The sequence below is a fragment of the Canis lupus genome, chromosome 20, assembly GCF_003254725.2.
Source record: "Canis lupus dingo isolate Sandy chromosome 20, ASM325472v2, whole genome shotgun sequence".
NCBI classification, from domain to species: Eukaryota; Metazoa; Chordata; class Mammalia; order Carnivora; family Canidae; genus Canis; species Canis lupus.
In genome coordinates, this window is record NC_064262.1 from 38,215,380 (window position 1) to 38,234,696 (window position 19,317).

Sequence of the window (19,317 nt, forward strand, 5' to 3'; positions counted from 1 at the left end):
TGAATAAACAAATAAAATCTTTAAAAAAGAGAGAGAGAAAGAGACAGGACTCCTGAGATCTGGGAGGTGTGTTAGCCACAGGTATTCTCTTTCTGCCTGAGCAATCCCTCAATTCCACAAGTGAGGATACTTCCTGCCCTGTTCTGCCCTGGCCAGTGACTAAAGGGCATCCTAGGAAGTTACTCAGCAAACCCATCACCAGCTAAGCAGCCCTGTACTGAGCTGGAACCAGAAGGAAGCTGAACCAGGCACATCTCCAGCAAAGAGATGGAACAGGCCCTAAGACCAGCTGGGGAGTGGCAAGGCTGATCAGGGGAAGGCTTCCCTGGACTCCCTGGAGAGCCCATGCCCACCACCAGGAGAATGGCCCGCTAAGGTTGTCAAGGGCATGGAAGATAGAAGAGTGTCCTGATAGCTAGAAATTCCACACACCTTGGTTCAATGCAATGCCTCGATTTGGGCCTGACCCTAGGAGGTCAGCCTGAGCCTTTCAGTTCCAACTGCTTACTCCCTTTCTTCCCTGAATCAGTCATTTCTTTAGGTACCTGAGCCCAGAACAAGAGCTGTGAGAACTCTTGGCATATGAGAAGAGGGCAGTCTGCTTGGAATCTAAAGCTTCTGGGTACAAGCTGGCCCCAATGCTCCTTCCAAAGAGGTCTTGCAGTACCAGGTTGCCCTTGTCGGTGAGGCCATCATGAAAAGAAGTCCCTGCCTGGCCAAGACTTCATGGAGTCTAGAAAATGGACAAGACTGTTATCTTCCAGGATCAAGGAAGAAAAAATGGTGTAAGCTGGCCCAAACCAAACCCAGATATTGAGTTCAATAGAAATGGCCAGCCCTAGATCCATAACCTGCAACATCTGATGAGGACAGATGCAATGCCTGCTGATCCCAGGCCCAGAAGGCTGCCATGACTCCTCCCTGGCTAGCATACCCAGCCCTGTGTAAGGTGACAAGTAGGGACAGTACCCTTCACTGGCACTGGTACCCCTGAGGAGAAACAGAGCAGCCACAGCTGTTCATAATTGGAGGGTAAACAATGGGTTCATTTAACCTTCAGGGTGCTGCAGGTCAACACATCAAGCCCCACAGGTCCAACTTCCCCAAGCAGGTGGTATCCAAAGGCAAAAGCTGGGCTGGTACTAGGTCAGGATATGGGTGACACAAACAGCAGGGCCAGAGGACAGGACCTATATTTCAGGCTGGAGGGGAGGGGAGTCGGCAGGACACCAACCTCCAAAGAGGGGTCCAGGGGCTTTCTGGGAACTCTCACCTAGAGGTCTTTCAGGGCCTTCTTTTCACCCCCAAGCATAATCCTAACAACAGCTGATATCTGACAAGGTGCTGTCTGCCCCAGTTGTTGCCTTCCACCCATCAGCTCATGCAATCCAAACAACACTGTGCAATAGGTACCATTATCAACTCTGTTTCTGAGACCCAGACAGCAAAACTATTCAGCAAGGCCCATACAGCAAGGCATTGTTGGAGTTAGGATTCAAACCCAGTAAGACTGGCTCCAGAGCAGTGCCACAGGACCCAAAGCCACCTGGGAGCCCTAAGAAATAGGTCCTGGCTAGGAACAGCCTGTATAACAGAGTCTCCCTATGCTGCACCTCCTCTCATGGCCCAGGCAACCTGCAAGAGCCTAGGCCAGAGGTAGGCAAGCATGATTCCCAAAATTACAAAGTCCTAATGGCATGAGGCCCAGGGGAGGGGACTGCTAAGTATCTACTGGGGGCCAGGTACTGAGCCTCATCCTTATTTAGTCCCCAGAAAAACAAAACTCGAGGTAGGGATTCTCAGAAAGAACAAGTGACTTCCTCAGAATCACATTCTAGTAAGCGGTGGGGCCTTGATTCAAACTCAGAAAGAGTCCAAAGACCTCTTCTCCCACACCTTCCTCCCTACCAAAGGCAGCTCTACTAAGAGAGATCTGTGTCTTTCTAGTGCTGCCCCACACAGTTAACCCACTGCAGAGCAAAAGCCTGGACTCCATCCAGAAGAAAAATCATCACACTGGGGTAGGGAGGGAATGGCCTGGGCCCTTGGAAACAGCAGTTAGCCCACATTCCCACTGTCCTTGTTGAGGTCAACCCTGGGAAATCCTACTCTCTCATTACTTCCCAGGCTCCATGTGGTCTTAGTGCCTCCAGGGATGGCAGGGGAGGCCCCATCCCCACACACACTAAAGGGGAAGGGGAACTGTGGCATAAGCCTAAATCAATACTTTTACCAGCCTTAACCCCTGCAGACTTGAAGGTCCCAGGCTGACTCTCAGTGGACTAGGAGAAAAAAGGGAGCTTCAATACAGTCTTGTTTACTAAAGGCAGAACCCAAGCACCACCAGTTCTCCAATCTGCCTGAGACCTGGGGCAAGCACCCCCTCCTAGGCTTCAGCCAGGTAAACTGAACCAGCTGCTATGCCCCATTTGCCTCAGCCAGACTCCCCATAAGGGCAGGCAGACAGGTTGCTTAAGGCAGTGTAGGTGGTAGCAGCAGAGGGTGGAGCAGGAGGTAGAGGGCCAAGATGACACACAGGACAGATCCATGGGCATGGTAATAGCCACTGAGCCAGAAGGGTCCATCCACAGGCCAGAGCTGGCTAGGATCCAGTGAGCCACTCACGATCCTCCTGGCTCTTTCGTTCCCCTCTGACAACCCCAGGTTCCCAGAGAGACCAGGCTAAAGTCACTGTCTAGACCCCCATACCCCACCTCAGAAGCAGGGATGAGGGCAGAGCAATCTTGATTCCTCTCCAGCTTTACAAGAATAGAACTGGATCTGTATGTGTATGTTCCCATGTACACTGTGGGGAGAGGGCAGGCACAGATCGGTGACTGACTCTGGAACTCATTCCTTTCCCTTGGTACTTAGAAGAGGAAATGGCCGCACTCCAAGAATGCTGGGCCCTGGAGAGGAGAGGAACACCTATGAGCCACTGCCAGGGTCTCTCCACTTCCTGTCACATTTTCCCTCATTCATCCTCCTACCTCTCCAAAGGCCCTCAGGCATGGAGAATGGAATCCTTTTCTCTTGCCCAAGAACCAGTTGCCCAGACCCTAAAACTCCCTCCATACAAAACTCTCACGACCTGGAGTTGACTGACATATATAGGCTGACCCTCCAGGACACAGAGTTAATGATATATATGCTCCAAAAGCATCTGACATGAAAGAGTCTACAGCAACTTGCCTTGGCGGTGCCCTTTCCTGTGTCACTCCTGGGCCCACAGTCAGACCAAGTGAGGCTTCGCCAGGCCTTTCTCAGAAACCCTGTCCAGCTGAATCCAGGAGCTGAGGCCTGGAAGGGGAGTGGCTAGAGAGCTGTCAGTCTGCACCTCATGGGGGAGGGCAGCATTGACCGCAGGTGGCCACCTCTCACCTGGTCACTCCCTGCCCCACTCACAGAGCCTAAAATAGCCTCATTCCTCCGCACGCACACTCACACAGGAGCAGGTTCTGGCTCCCATTGTGCTCACTGGGGAGGGAGAAGGTATGGGGATGGGCCACAGAAAAGCTCAGCCTATATCCTGCCCCTCTATGAATCAAAATATGCAGGGTCCCATGCTGGACACTGCTTAGGGAGGCAGCCTAGGAAGAAGGCTTGGGTTCTTAGCTTTCCCTAGGCCTGGATGGGGTCTCTCAGCCAGGCTCCCCTGATACACCCACACTGAGAGGTCCTGAAGGCTGGGCCCCTTGGTCCTCACGGAGCCCAAGTGTCCAGCAGCGTGGCACAGATCAGGTGCTCAAACATGTGTTAAATAAAAACAAGAAGTATGAGCGAACTGTATGAGATCAATACCTCAACTCTTGCTCTCTGATCCTCAGTCTCCTCCTCTATAACATCAGCAGTGTGGACCAGACAGTCTGCGATAACCAAGAGCACCTAAAATGTGGGGGTCCATGGTTCCTTAAACCCTCTGTGAGAATCCCTCCTAGGTAGAGAATATACTGCCCAGCTCTCAGAGTAGATGGAGACTATACATCCCTAAGCTATTCTAGGTGTCAGGGTATGACCCAGCTCTGACTGGGGATACTGGTATCTTCTGGAGTGACCCAGGACTGAGAGGGACAGGATCAGAGGGGCCACTTTGACTTATACATTCATTCTCTGAGCCAGCCAGATGTCCACAGCCAAGCCAAGGGTCTAGGCCTTGGTCCTGAGTGCACAGGATGATGCTTCAGTGCACCTAATTAGCACGGATGTTTTATCCACCCATTTTTTGTTGTGGTTAAACAGCTATCAAGAGCCAAGTGGCAGGATGAATGCCTCACATATGTCACCTAATTTAACTCTTGCCAGACAACATACGAAGCATATATCTTAACATGGCTCTATAGATGAAGAAACAGAAACTCAGAGATATTATATGATATGCTCAAGATCACACAGCATGACAGTGATGAAACAGAATCAGAACTCAGGACTGCCAACCTTGAGGCTGTACTCTCAGGCTGTGGCCCCACCCAGACTGGCACCCAAGTCAGGCTGCACCCAACCAACCCTGGACATCCAGGCCCACCACCTCCTCAAGGACAGCTATATGGTGGGTTGCCTTGAGGCAGTGGCTGGGCCAGGAGGCCATGGGGAGAGCACACCATGCCAGGATTCTTCTATCTCACTGCTCCCATTGTGCTCACTGGGGAGGGAGAACAGCCTCCCTGGATCAGCCTCTAGCACTGACCCCAAGGTACATTGCTTCCTTGGCCCTTTCCTATTCCGGAATTAGCATTTCCAACCTAAGAGGCAATGCGCTGCTTTAGTAATAGAACATGTGGATGAGGAAAGAGGTGACTGCAAGGACTCTCCTCCTTCCCACCAAGGCCTTGCAGAGGGCTCCAACTAGGCCAGATACTGAAGGAGGGGCAAAAACTTACAGAACAGAGCCTGTAGGAGTGGGGGTCGAGCATCTGGTCGAGCTCCTGCCCCGCATCACCTAGGCTCCAGCAATCTCGACTCCCACTTACTGCCATCTCCCAACCATGTGACCTCAAATCCTCATTGTCTACTCATCCCTCAACCAGGCCATGCCACCTCTCACTTGGGGCAAGCCCTATCTCCTCAATGGCCTCCCTGTCTCGTTTCCTCCTCTCCTCCATCTGCCATCCAGTTAGCTTCCTAAATTATAGGGGGCTGTGTTGCACCTTGCCTCCCAACCTGCTGTTCCTCCCACTGCCTGGCCCAGCAAACCCTTCTACCGCTTTCTTCAGCCACCACGTGTTCACTGGCCACACTTCCCCCATTGTCTCATGTCTGCAAGCCTTTACTGTTGTACTTCCCTCAGCCAAGAGGCCCCTCGTGGCACAGCAAAGTTCGACTCGTGGGAGAAGTCCCAGGTAGAGTCTGCCTCCTCTCTGAGCCTCTCAGGCAAACTTGAGGTATCCTCCCCAGACCCAGAGCTCCAAGCTCTGTGGGCATCAAATTACAGTGCCTATTAGAGATTCATCTATAGTGCTGACTTGCCAACTGCATGAAACTTTTTGAGGGCAGGGCTAGGTTTGTTCATCTCTGGAGTGTAGGTGTCGAGCAGAACCTGGCACAGAGTCAGCACACCCTTGCTTCTTTAAGTGCCCCCGTGAGGCTTGGTAGCAGATAGCAGGTAGGCAGTAGACCCTGCTTACTTGAGCTCTTCAGGCAAGAAAACCAGAGCTGGGGATTCCCAGGGCTCTGTCTGCCAAGACTCAGAGCTGAAGGCTGAAGAACTCTTGGTAGAGCTGCCAGCCCACGAAGCTGTGGGCAGTACCATCCCATGGTATGGCAAAAGGCCACATTGGTGAGACCTGACCCAGGACAGGCTGTAAGTACAGCCAGACACCCACAGGGTGCCAGTGATGCTAGGCTCATCTCTGACCCCAGCATCCTAAACATTCTGGGCAGCTCACCTGGTTCCACCTGTCACTCCCTTCACTCCCCCTCCAAACCAGGCAGTGTAACATCCAAAGAAAGGCCGTATCACTGAGGCAGGGGCCACTAGAATGAGGTAGGATTTTAAGCTCTATGCCCAGGACTTGCTCTCTCAACAGCTTGAGGAGCTGTAGCCACAGCAGGAAAGCTGAAAGAGGGAAGGCACAGAAACAAGATACGACCCCAAAGAGCAGGTGGAATCTGAACAGCTGGTCTTAGAGTACTAGCCTCAAGTGGGGATGGAAGAGAGAGGGACAGCAAGAAGAGGCAGGAGACCAAAGCCCTGGAAGAAACTAGGGACACACAATGATGTGGCCCCTGCAGTCAGAAGTCCATGGGTAGCCATGAGCCGAGAATCAGATCTGGAGAAGTAGAAAGGATACCTGGAGTAAGACTCCAGGCTAAATCTGAAAGGAGCTTCAAGCTCACAGAGGAGGTGGTCTGTAGGACCAACTCATAGATTTTCCCACCCCTTCCTCAGAAACTACAATACCCCTGCCCCATGTCCAGCCATGGGGTGGAACCCTAGCCAGGGAACAGAAGGTTCCTTACCACGTGGGGGTTGTCGTAGTAGATGGCGATGGAGCGGAGCTTGGGGGAGACACTGCAGCTCTCGGTGAAAAGCCGCCCAGTCTCGCTGTAGGGCCCAATGTGGAACTTGTAGGCCACGGTGACATTGCGGATGGGGGGTGAGCCGGCACTCACCGTCACCCCAGCCAGCAGCCCTGAGTATCCAGCAAAGGCCAGCAGTGTCAGCAGGAGCAGCAGAGTCAGGCCCCCAATCAGGCCTAGGAGGAGCAGGTCAGACATGGCTCTGTGCCCCCAACACCGTGCCCCCAAGACAGCTGCAAAAGAGACAGGAGGGAGAGGAGGCTGGTAGCCTGCTCTGACCAATGTCCCCACCTGCCTGCCAACCACTTCTGGCCCAATCTCAGTCCTGCCTTGGGTGCTCTGACCCAGGAGGGGGAGGAGCCAGGGTGTTTACACACAGAGTGACCCAGAAGAGAGCTATAAAGGATGACTGAAGCCACAAGCCTCTTTATTTCTTAATCACAATTGTTGAGGATCTCAGAGCAGCTCTGCCTGTCAGCTGGCAGCCTTGGTCACACCTGGGGAAACTGAGTCATAGAGGAGCACAGGAGTGAGTCAGCCAGGGACATACTCCCAGCACTGACCAGCCTCCCCAAGATGGGCAAGACGTCAGCCAGGCTGCCTTTTCCCTACATTACCCCTTCCTTCCCACACACTGCCACACTGCCTGCCCAGCCTCCCCAGGCCTCATGGACCACTGCCAAGGGGAAGATGGGCAAGTGCTAGGCCCAATCATTTATCAAAAAATAGGGAAACCATAAGGAAAAAACCCCAGGGAGAAAATGACCCAGGAAGAGACTCTCACAGGAAACTCTCCTTTGCTAAAGCACATCTGTCCCTCAGAATCTTGTTATCCAGCCAATTCATCTATCCAGAACCAAGGAAAAGATGAAACCAGCCTGAGCAGCCAGAACAAAGTCCAGCACTGTGCTGCCCAGACTTGAGCCACTGGTGCTAACAAGCTTCACCCCACTTTTTCAGCCCATAGATTAGAAACAAGGGGGAGGAAGGAAAGTTTGCTAGAAATGGAAACACACCAGGGAGAACAATTACTCCCTGGCCCAAACACTTCATCCCATGGGGAAAGGGTGCTGGCATCGGGGGAGTAACAGCTGGGGCCACTTGCTGGCCTTATTCTTCCCCTCCACCAGCATCTCCAGGTGTTTTTTGTGGTTTTGATCCTGCCACCCCACCTCCTCTACTAGATAGTTCACAGCAAGGCATGAGGTGAGGTGCGGGAGTCTTTTTTTCTTTTTTGTGTTTATGTTGTTTATCTGACAATTGCCCTCTCCACTGGCCTTTCCTCATTCCTTTTTGTGTAGTACAAGACATTCATATCAAGGAAAGAAAAAAAAAAAAAGCAGAGAAGCTATCCAAGAGCAGGCCCAGAACACAACAGAGGCTGGTATGTGAGCCATTTAAGGCAGACCATTCAGCCTTCCATGAAGCTTGGGGCCAGAAGTCTAAACCTCTTATACAGAGGGCTTGACCTGAATCACCCAGGGGGGAAAAGAAAATCATAGCACAGAGAAGACTGTTTAAAGAGGAAGGGAAACATATGACCCACTAGAGGAACATTCTCACCCCAAGAATTTAAAATTCAAAAGATTTGGGAGCTGTAAGACAACACTTCAGCCCTATAGAAAACTTAGTTCTGTGGAATAATTTGTTCCCTGTGGGTTCTGGGAATCAATTTTTTTTTACTGAAAAATTCTTTGGAGTCAATGTACACATAATGTTTGCCTCATAAAGAGGCAAACTAAACTCCTACATCTTTGATGTCCTAACATTGAGGTGCATCACATTAGTCTTCTTACCCATATGTGTTCCTGCCCCACAGTTGTGCTTCTTTTTGGATGCATTTTGCCTCCACTTAATTTCATTCCTGTTCTCTTTGGTGATAACGATGATGATGATAAATCTTTCACCAAGTACTTACTATATGCCAAGCACTATCTAAATGTTGAAACACAGCTACTTTATTAATCCTCAAGACAAGATAGATAGGTATGAATCAAGAGGTTAAGAGACTTGCTTAAGGTCACACAGGTACTAAATAGAGCCCCAGACTAAAATGCAGGCAATGGGAATCCAAGCAGTCTGAATCCAGATCCATTTCCACATTTCTCCTTCCCGATGACAAGGTTTCCTCAAGCATTTAATCCATGCTGGGACATGTCTGAACCCAAGGCTCTCAGCTGGGAGCTCTCACTCAGCAGCTAGGTCTCTCAGTTGCCTTGAGAGTGACCATCCCTCATTTGACCTACCCTCTTTGCTGCACACTCTCCATCCTCCTCAAAGCAACGCAGTTCCCACCTCCCTCTTCCTCTCACCTCCTGAACTACCCAGAAGGGAGGGGAAAATGGGATCCCAGAACTTAGGTCTGCACAAGACTGAGGCAGGGAAAAGTGAATTCCCCCATATTCAAGAGAAGGGCAGGAGGAGGGCTGGGGAAGCTCACCTGAAAAGACAGGCTCACTTTAGCAACTCATAGCATCCAGCGCCGCAGGGACCAGGTGCTTCAAGTGCTCCAGTGCTGGGGGCAGAGAGAAAATCACCACTGAGCTGGGCACCCCTGCCTTGACTGTTCCCTCTTCAGGGAAAGCCCACTAGGGCCTCTACAATAACTCCCTCTTCACCACAAGGTTGCACCTCTACCTCGTCCTCCTACCCCTTCCGGAAATCAGAAGCCGAACTCGGCCTCGGAAGGTCAGCTCAGGGTGGGGCCATGCTCACGCCCCCGTTCTTGGGAGTCCTCTTCCCGGAGGGTTCCGGCCACTGCACCTGGCTCTGAAACAGCCCCGGCCGCTGATACGGGGCAGGCTGTCCCCCTCTGGCTTCAGTTTCTCCTCAGGTCAGAGACCGGGGGTGGTCGCCTCAGGCGGCGAGGTTGTGGGCGGGCTGTCCCGCGCCGGCTTCCTGAGGCTGCTCCCTTGCGCCGCGGCAGCGGGCCAGGCCTTTCAACGTCGGCGCCGGCGGAGAGCAGACAGACCGCGGTTCCGAGTGGCCTGAGCGGGAAGGGGGCGCGCCGCCTCCCACTCTGGGCTTCCAGCCCTGCTCACCCGCACCTCGCGTATTTACCCAGAACCTTTCTTTTCAGCCACGACCTCACCGGGCCTCACACACCTCCCTAAGTTAAGAGACGCTAAAGTTTGTAGCCACCGCTGCGAGGCGCGGCCTCCAGGGGCAGGGGCGGAGCTAAAGTGCGGTTCTGGCCTCAGTTCCCCACCCCCACACCCCGCTCCGGCTTCACTGCCTCGGGGCGTGCCGCGCACCGGAGGCCGAGGCAGGGGCGGCCCGGGGCGGTAGACTGGCCCAAGACCTTCGAGCCCTGGGACCGGGTGGGGGCCAGCTGCGGGTGAGACGAGATGCAAAGAGCGGCCTGGGCCGCGAGGATCACGGAGGGGACGCGGGGGCCCCTGAGGTCACGCCCGGGCGGACGGAGTTCCAGGCCCTCAGCGCGCGTGGGGCCGCCCCGGCGGGGACGCCTCTCCTCTGGCTCGGCCCTCACCTCAGCGGCCGCCCGCCGCGGACGCCGATGGGCGCAGGCGGCTCCAGCCTAGGTCGCGGAGCCTGCGCGCGCCCGCCCGCCGCGCACGCTCGCTCCGCCCCCTCTCGCGGCGGGACGTGGCCGTGGCCGTGGGCGCGTGCGCGCGGGCCCCGGAGGGCGGAGGCCTGCCCCGCCCAGTCTCCATAGCAACGAGCGGCGCCCATTCCGCTCCTCCCCAGCCGTCGGGGGCGGAGCCCGCTGAGCACCTTCCCGCCTTCCACCACTTACCGGGCCTCAGTCGTGGGAGGCCGATGGCAGTCAGCGTGGTGGGTCGCAGTAGAGAGCTGGGCTGGGATCCAACAGGGAAGACCGCACCAGAGTGAAGCGTTTGAAAAGGCTTGGGAAGTTCAGCACAGCAGCATCCGCCTCTGGCATTTATTTGTATCACACTTCGTCTTGCCACTTTCTCTCACTGAAGCTTCCCGGTAGACCTGGGAACCCAGCAAGGCAAGGCTACTTGCCCCCCTTTTACAACTGAGGAAACTGACGCCCAACTTGGACTCAGGGAAGAAGCGAGCGGATCCAACCTCTGCAACAGCGCAAATGTCAGTCATGTCTCCCAACACTCCACCCCACCTCACCCCTAACCAGAGCACAGGAGTGGTCGTTCATCCATCCACCCAACACTTATTCAGTAAGCTCTCTGCCAAGATAGTTCTAGGGATTGGGGATACTGAGGGAGCAAAACCAACGCCCCGCCCCCTTGGAGCTAACCAGGAACCGCCCCCCTCCGGGCCCCTTTCTCTTGAGCCCAGGATGTGCTTGGGCGGAGGTTGGTCTGCCCTTCTAGTTAAAGGTGTTCTAGCTAACTCCCAGATCCATTGTAAGCTCCTCGAACATAGGTTGAATCTTCAGCTCATATTTCCGAGAGGACCTACAAACTACAAAGCACTCTTCTAGAGCCCCAAAGATCAAACTTTGCCCTCCTGAGAGGCCCAGTCCTGCAGTGGAGGGGCAGGGGGATGGGACAGCTATGCTAAGCTTGGCTACAAGACAGGCTGGGCCAAGAGCTAACTTGGTGCTCCTGACACGGAAGATTGCTATTGGAAGAGGAATCATCTTAAAGTGGATTCCACTGCTGCACTAGCAAAGGGCAGAGTGGGCACAGAGGCACTCATAATCCTGGCTTCCTTTCCCACCACTTCACACAGTTCCTTCCACAGGCAGGAAAGGATGACCCTCATCCACAGGGCCAAGACTGTCCTCAGCTCTCCAGACAAACACTGGCAGAAAGAGCAGCTGGCCTTTCACAGGCACTCAAGGTTGGGTTGGCAGGGTCATGGCAGTTGTTTTGCTTATGGACATCAAATACATGATCAAATCCTTTAAGTGTTCCAGGTAAGTGGGCTATACACTTAGAACCATTTCCTGTGAGATAAGGGCCAGTTCATGGTTCAGAGACAATACAGCTTCTGCCCACAATATTTGCTGGGGCGTTTTTCTTGTTCTCAGAATCTGATGAGTTTCTCCTAGGAAACCGTTGTATGGAGCTGCCTTTCCTCTTGCCCTCTCTGCTCACTTCCTTCAGGCTGGTTGGGGAATTCCAAAGGCCAACTCAGAGTTCAGGGTGTGCCTTAGGAGCTTCACCGCCTCTGTTGTGAGAGTCAGCCTGAGACTAAGGCTGCTGGCCATAAGACCCCCCTACCTCCTTTATCTCGGTCAGCTTCCCAACTGAGCAAGCCCAACCCTGGTAGGGATCTCAAGACCTCAGCTGGCCACCAGGAGGCAGCAGCCAAGACAAGCCACCAAGTGAATTGTTCCTCTTCCCTTTTGAAACAGGTGTAAGCTGACATGTTCACCTAGCCATCTGCCCTATCCACACTCCACTCCCAGTTCTCTCCCCCAATAACATATATTCTCTCATGAGCTCAGATTTAGCCTTTTTTCCCTCCTGCCTTTCTCTGTCCAAGAAATCCCCACAGAGCTTCTTTAATTCTCCTCCAGTAAACTTCCAGAGACTGTTTCCCTAGGGCTCCTCCCCTTACAGGGGCCAAACTTGGAGAGACAAAGGGTGGACTACCCCCACCTTCCCTTATCTCCTCATATTCCAAAGCCTGGCTAATTCTGTGAGGCAGTGGTTAGAATCACTAACTCAGATGACAAATGGAGAAGACATATACAGTGTAAGATGGTCTGCAGACCCTGCCACCAGCCATCTCCCACCCTCTGAAGACATGCATGCTGTACCTAATCCCCAGCCACCCACTGGTTAGGGCTGCGCCAACAGGACTTGCCTTGATTGAGGACCATCTATCCTCAAGCTACTCTGAGTCAGTTTCACTGTTTCCTCTATAGCCTGGAAATGTGGTTTTCTTCAGCGAGCAAAGGCAGAAAAAGCCTAGTGAACCCCACTGCAACAAAGCCTGCCAGCAGTCTGCCTTCTATTCCCACCTCCCTCTCCCAACCCACCAAACCCAAGTGGCATCTCAGTGTCCACTATACTCTGGTTATATCCCTTTCACCACCATCCAGCCAAATAGCTGTTCAGACAATTCCTTGATCAAACAACACTGCCTTCTTGAGTTTAAATTTTATTTTACAAAAAGAGAAATAAAGAAAACTGATAGGCAGTTATACTGACTTACAATTGTTCTGTTTGCTTTTTTAAAAAAGTGACATGAAACACAAGTAAAAATAAATACGTCATAGAAACAGCCAGTTGCCCAGTCTCTGGGGCAGGAGCACCTGCCCTGATGAGAGAGGAGGGAAGCCCATGATCACACCAGCAGCTGGAGCACCCAGCCACAGATGCTCCTCAAAGCCAGGTGCAGCAGGTCCCAGGCCTCAGGGGGCATCCTGAGGAAAGAAGACGGAAAACCAAAGCCAAGTGCCAGGTCCCTGGGGCCATTTCATATCCCCCTACTCTTCCCGGCAGCAGTGTGGCCTTAGTGGTTATCCATTGCGACCCCCTCAACCCACCTGGACCCTTCCCCTGACCCTTCTAGAGAGGGTACAGGAAAAAAACCAGTCTTGGGCAGGCTGAGGGGGATTTTTTTCCCCGTGAGTCCCCAGCCCACCCTGAGTAACACAACCAGATAACAGTTTACACCCATGCCCATGAGTGCACACTCTATCTCGCACGTGCACACGCACGCACCCATGTACACGCACACACACTCATGCACATACACACTTGGGCTGAGCTCTCTTCCAGAGGAGGGTCCTGGGTCAGGTCACAGTATGAGGTCCCCTCTTCAGAATATCATCCCAGTAGTGGTAACAGAGTATCTAAATCTCCCCAGCCCTCTGCACTAGACTCTGCAGCCTACCTGGCTACCGCTTCCCAATGCACTGGATTACTATAACCAACTAACTTGTGAAAGGAAAGGGGCAGACTCGGGTCCCTGAAGAGTGAAGAAGTTGGACACTGCCTGCTTGGGAAGTTCATCGTTAAGACTTGGGTATTCATAAAAGGCCTAGGGCCAAGCTAGTGGCACAGAAGAGACATGAAGGAGTCACATTGGAACACGTAGGGCAGAAGAGTCAGTAGAAGGGGACAGAGTCTGAAGGTGACTGATGGAAAGCGCAGCATTCTCAGGCCTTGAGGTGCAGATTTCCTGGGACCAAGTTAGAGGAGGGCCAGAAAGTCTTCTGTGGGTCCATTGGGGTTAAGAGCTCTTCTCTCAGAGGTTTTTTGGGGAAAGAATGACTTAGCTGAGTGCACAGGAGGCCATGGCTCAGAAGAGAAACTGGTTTCCTGAGAAATCACAGGAAACAAAGTGGGAGGAAGGGGGTCATGGCCAGGAACACTAGGAATAAGGAATGTAAACCCCCCAGACTTTCCCCAGGGGATGAGGACTCAGTTCCAGAGCAACGCTAAGCTCTAACGGACTGAGACCAAGGGCCTTGCTCTGCTGAAAGCTTTGGGAGTGACAGTCCCATCCAGACTGCTACAGTTTGGTTGAGTGTTTCAACCTATCAGCAAAACTTTACCCCAGCTATTTGCTTCATGCCCTAGAGAGGGGAATTTCATATTTAGTTTTGAATCACAAGTATACAGAGAAGTACCACACACTAATTCCTAGGGAAGAGAGTTCCAGGGACCAGAAAGATATAGATGCTCAAGAAGCATAACTTGAGGGGGTGAGGACTTGGCAGATATCCGATGATCTGATCCAACATGGTTCACTTACTTTCTTACTGAAATGGCTACTTTGTCTCTGGTTCAATTTTTATCCACAAAGATATTAAGAAAAGGAAATTGTGTATCATTACAAATGGTAATCCTGAATCATTAATGTAGTGTTATATACCCTAGCCTGAGGATTTAGGCTAACTAAACCAGAAGGATGGGACTTGAATACATCCTATGGAAGACAATGGTGAGGGAAAATTCTGAGGGGCCTGACCTACTGCACCCCACCCCCACCTCCATCCCATATCACCACCCTTCCTTTACTCAGCCCTGGATGGATGGCAGGTGGAAGCCACCACCAAGTGTTTCTGATCAAAGAGGCTGTAAAACATGTAAAACATGTTCTTAGGCTCTGAGACGTTTCCTGCTTCCCTCACACACATGCTCATGTTTGGTGTGCATGCACACTTGCCTACCAGCATACATAAAGAGACAGCAGAAAAGTCAGAAAAGTGTTTTTCAGATTAAAAAACAAAAACAAAAAACCCCCAAACATGAAACTGGTAGCATTCCAATTTCCCATGATCCCACCCTATCCCCCCCTATACAATAAATGCTGCACATATCAAAGAAAGTCTTCTCTAGCCAGGTCAGCCTCCCAAAACTATTGCCTCTTCTGACCTGAAACAAGACCCAGCCCCTGGAATCGGTGGGTAGAGAAAAGGTATGTGCTGCCTCTCAGAATACCCATTCACTTCCTGGTACCTTCAGAGACCCATCCCTCCAGTGACTGGTTTCAATTCCTTGCTGATAGTTTCCAGATTCTCAGAGCCTGCTGCTATAATTTCCTAGAGGTGAACACAGACATACTCCTCCTTCCCCAACACCATACACACATACACACACACGCGCGCGCGCGCGCACACACACACACACACACACACACACGTCTCTGGGATCTCAGTATTCCGGGGCCTTAGAGGCATCAATTGTAGCCCAGGTTGTGAGTGTGCTCTGCAAATCAGAGATCCAGGCTAGCTCACTCCTACTGCACCAGTCTCAAACCTGAGAGCCCACTCCAACTGAGTCCCTTCAGCATCCATTCTTGGGATGCATCTGGAAGAGAAAGCACTGGTTGGAACTGCTATTTTAAAATTATTAAAATAATTTGCATAGCTAAATTGTAGATCTAAGGCTTCTATGAGTAGGAGAGTTAAGTGTCTGACAGGGTACCTATGAAAACAGAGAGTGAAAGCTCCTTAAGTTCCACTTTTGGTGCAACCAGACAGCACATAAACGCGCGCATGTGCATGCACGCACGTGCGTGCACACACACATACACACATACACACACATGCATGCAGCCCCATCAGCCATTTCCTTGTCTCTTCTCTGGGGACAATACCCCAGAATGTGCTAAAGCCCTACAACAATGGAAACAGGCTGGTCAGAAGAATTGCAGAAGCAGCTACTATTAGGGGTGACCTGGCTAAGCTGCCTCCAAAGTTGGGAAGAGGCAAGTGCAGCAGCTGCTCAGTGGGGAGTGACCCATGAATAGGTGGCAAAACTGTAAAGCCAGACAGGTTTGTTCATCATAAAGAACTGCCTAGCAAAGTCTTGGTAGCAGGGGGAAAAACAGCCAATAGGAAGACAGCCAGTGTTTATACTTAAAGACTAGATGCCCCTTTCCCCACCACTGACAAGAAAGGTAGACCCAGAATGCCTGATGCATTCTTTCAGACAAAAGCCAGACTTAAGGCTCCTATAGAGGAAGGGCTGCTCTGTGTTCCTTCAGAGGACAGAGCTAACAAACACCAGGCCCACAGTAATCATCTGATAGACTGAGGAGGCCACAGCATTTCCCAATAGGAAACCAACAGCCTATTCTCTCAACCCAGCAGTCACCAATGCATAGTTTCACTGTTCAGCACAGAGGGCCTGCCTCTAACGTCATCCGAAGAGGACATAGCTCCAAGTTGGGGGTCACTGACTTCCCAAGAGCAAACTCCATGATCCCAAGTTTCAATCTCTGTGGAATGAGTCTCACCCCCACTAACTATCCAGTCACAAGATTCTCTGATCTTCCTGAGAGGCCATTTCCCGAAAACACAGTTGTTTAGTGTAACCTTTGGTCAAGCCTAACTCTCTTTCCTTGGTCAATTCACCATCTACCTGGGATTTATTCACCAGCAGCTATGGGGTCTGGGAGATCTTAACATTTCCCTTCCTATTTCCTACCCTCCCCAAATCCAGCCCCACCCCCCCCCAAACAAGACACAAGGAAAGTCCGAATAATAAATAATTGCCCATAAAAAATAAATTAACATGGAGCTTTCTAGAGGGGAAGGAAAGGAAAAGGAAAGGCCACAAGGATAGGCAGGTGGGGGCTCAGTTCCATCCTTGTGAAGGTCTATTCTGGCCACAACTTCATGACCTCTTGCTCATATACCGCAGTATCCCCATCCCAGCCTCTGCACACAGACAATCTCACACCCTGGGAAGGGAGATCTGCTCAGAGACAACCACTGGGGAAAGATACAGAGATTGATAATGCCCCATTTTCTCTCATAATTTCCCCTAAATTCAAAATAAATGTGGCTCTGATAACCAGGGACTTGGATTAGCTGGGCCTTCTTTTCACCCAACTAGAAGGAAACTTATGGGTTCCATGGCTCTTCTCCTGGGCTCATCCCAATGTTCCTAATAATAGTTGCCATGAACCACCACACTCTTATTTCCACTTTAAAAACAATAAATTCATTTTTTAGTTTCCCCCTTAGTCTCTCCCACCCTCCCCTCCCACCTCCATCCCTGCTGTTACATACACGTATAGACATAAAAACACACATGCACGCGCACACACACACAAACACACATACCTGGTCTGCTTCTTTCCTGCCCCTAAAAGGACTCCACTTCACATGAAATCTCCATCTGCTCTCCCTGCCCACCCTCCTTCACTTACCCTTCTTCCCTCCCCTCCCCTCTCTAGGCCAAGCTAAGTCACCCAGTAAGGCAGCTCTCTTGGGAGAGAATGTTCCCAAAGACAGAAATGGGATGTGAGCTTCTATACTCAGATGGCAAGCAAGCAAGCACACAGCATAAGCAAGGCAGGCAGGAAGAGAGGCAGGCTGCCCTGCCCCTCCATTCCTGTTTTGGGTCCCTGATTTCCCACTATTGCTGCTCTGTTGGCTTTTTTTTTTTTTTTTTTTTTTTTTGCCTCTTTTGTTAAACAGCAACAGAGCCCTGCCATTATGGTCAACCACCTTTCTTTGTCCTCTTCCTTTTCTCTCCTGCCAAGTGCCCAATCTCAGAAAGCCCAGATTGCTGCCTTTCAGCTTGGTGGGCAACCTGCCGGGGGCTCCAAGTGAGGTGGAGAGGGGCTCCCCAGCTATTTACCAGTGACCTCTATCACATCATCGTCCTTATCCTCATCGTCATTAGAGCTGAACCCCACCTCAGCAACCTCATGAGAGTCAAATGGAGGCACCTGGGACCGGAGGAGGCCACTAGCTGGGTAGCCTGCATGTGGGGACATGTAGCCTGGGTAGACAGACATGCCCCGTGAAAGGTTGCTGGGTAAGACAGGGGAAGGAAAAGGCGCGAACATCCTCGGCTCGGACAGGAGTGGCTGTGAGAATGGGAGTGAGTAGCTGGGTAGTATCCCTGGAACAGAGGGGTTGAGCATGAAGGTGGGGTTGCTGGCAGTGACTGAGGTAGCCGTGGAAGAGGAACTGACGGGGCCTGCTGGCACCAGAGGGTCAGTAGTCACTGGAAATACCAGGCGGGCATCTGCCAGCAAATTGGACAGCTGGTAGTAGGAGGGGGTACTGCCCATAAACAAGGAGTTCTCCCCAGCCTGGGAAGTGAAGGGAGCGGTGAGGTTATGGTTTAAGGAGACGGGTGGCATGGCAAACCCGCCAGAAACTGGATACCCGTGTTCATACGGCTGCACGGGGGCTGGCAGGTGGCCCTTCCTGGACCGCCGGCGGGCTGACTCCTGGGCAGCAGGCGGTGTGGCCAACTTTCGCTTATGGCCCCGTAAGTCCAACACTGGGTTCCTGTCACCACAGGGCTGGCCGGTCACCAAGAGGGAACTATTGAGGCAATGACCCCCATGTCGAGGCTCAGTCCCGAGAGCTGTCCCAGGAACAGCAGTGCTGTCCACAAGTTGGGCTGGGGGTCCAGGCAGGCAGGCATTGGAGCTTGGGGAACTCTGTTGGGATTCCCTGGCGGCAGCCACATCTGCATACTGCTGGAGCTCACTGATGATCTCTGGGCTGTCTGGAGAGACGGGCCGAGCCAGCCCCTCAGGGTCGGGGGCTTTGGGTGATGAGGCACTGTGTCTGCCATTGCTTGTGGAGTCGAGAGAAGGCCCCTGGGAACCTGGGGAATAAAATGTAGGTCACTGAGAGAAGGAGGACATAGGAAAAATTCCATTAAAAAATAATCTTGTCCTGTGGTCCTCCAAATTCAAAGAGTATGATATCCAAACAATATCCTTCAGTCAACTTTTCCCAGTCACAAAGAAAGAAATCCTTTGATTGAGGAAACAAGTCTATGATAAGACATGTAACTTCTCCACATCCCAGTTCCCCAGTCTGTGAAACTAGATCAAGGTGAATCCTAGGAGATAATGAATATGAAATGCTAAGAAATCCTTCTTATATCTAGCTGGATTCTTTCTGAGAAGGGACAGAGACAGCCAGTGACCAGGATGGGACAGAAAAGGAAAATGAAGTTTAAAAAGTGGTCCATTCTTGTTTAAAAACAAAACCAAATCCACACTGTAAAAGACAACTGGGACAAGTGAGAATACAGCCTGGATTTTAGGTAATACTATGGAGTTGTAGGTTTTTGTTTCAGTGTGATAATGGTGTTGTGGCTAGGAGGAGAATCTCCATACTCTTAAAAGATGTGTGCTGAAGTACTTAAAGGCAAAATGACATGACATCTTCAGCTTACAAATAGTTCCAGTAATAGGAGAGAGAAACAGAAGAAAGTTTATGAGAATAACAGTCATTGGATCTAGATGTGGGGTACATGGGTGCTGTTCTTTCAACTTATCTATAGGTATAAAAATTTCCATAATAAAAGTTGGGAACAAGAGCAGTGTAGTGCTCATACTCCATGGCAGGAGGATAGATGAAAGCCACGCTATAGAGGAGAACCTGGCGAGAGCTCCTAACATTATTAA

At 51.6% G+C, this 19,317-nt stretch overlaps 2 protein-coding genes and 1 long non-coding RNA gene across 10 annotated transcripts in view; 1 reads left to right on the forward strand and 2 right to left on the reverse strand.

Annotated features, from left to right (window-relative positions):
* The window catches only part of TEX264 (testis expressed 264, ER-phagy receptor), a 30,321-nt gene extending 20,332 nt beyond the window's left edge, over positions 1-9,989 (reverse strand). The window contains 3 exon segments of the mRNA XM_025456024.3: positions 6,457-6,749; positions 8,957-9,031; positions 9,771-9,989. Of these exon segments, the coding sequence (XP_025311809.3) occupies positions 6,457-6,714 (258 nt within the window). The 5' untranslated portion in view covers positions 6,715-6,749; positions 8,957-9,031; positions 9,771-9,989.
* A 190-nt stretch (positions 9,990-10,179) lies between these two features.
* Positions 10,180-12,626, forward strand: LOC118351570 (uncharacterized). Its single transcript, XR_004807190.2, has 2 exons — positions 10,180-10,679; positions 12,341-12,626. It is a non-coding gene; the product is annotated as an uncharacterized LOC118351570 (long non-coding RNA).
* The window catches only part of RAD54L2 (RAD54 like 2), a 126,148-nt gene continuing 119,391 nt past the window's right edge, over positions 12,561-19,317 (reverse strand). For all 8 annotated transcript variants that reach the window (XM_025456021.3, XM_035702443.2, XM_025456022.3 and 5 more), the window contains one exon: positions 12,561-18,506. In XM_025456021.3, the coding sequence (XP_025311806.1) occupies positions 17,512-18,506 (995 nt within the window). In that variant the 3' untranslated portion in view covers positions 12,561-17,511. The remainder of the gene's footprint in view (positions 18,507-19,317) is intronic.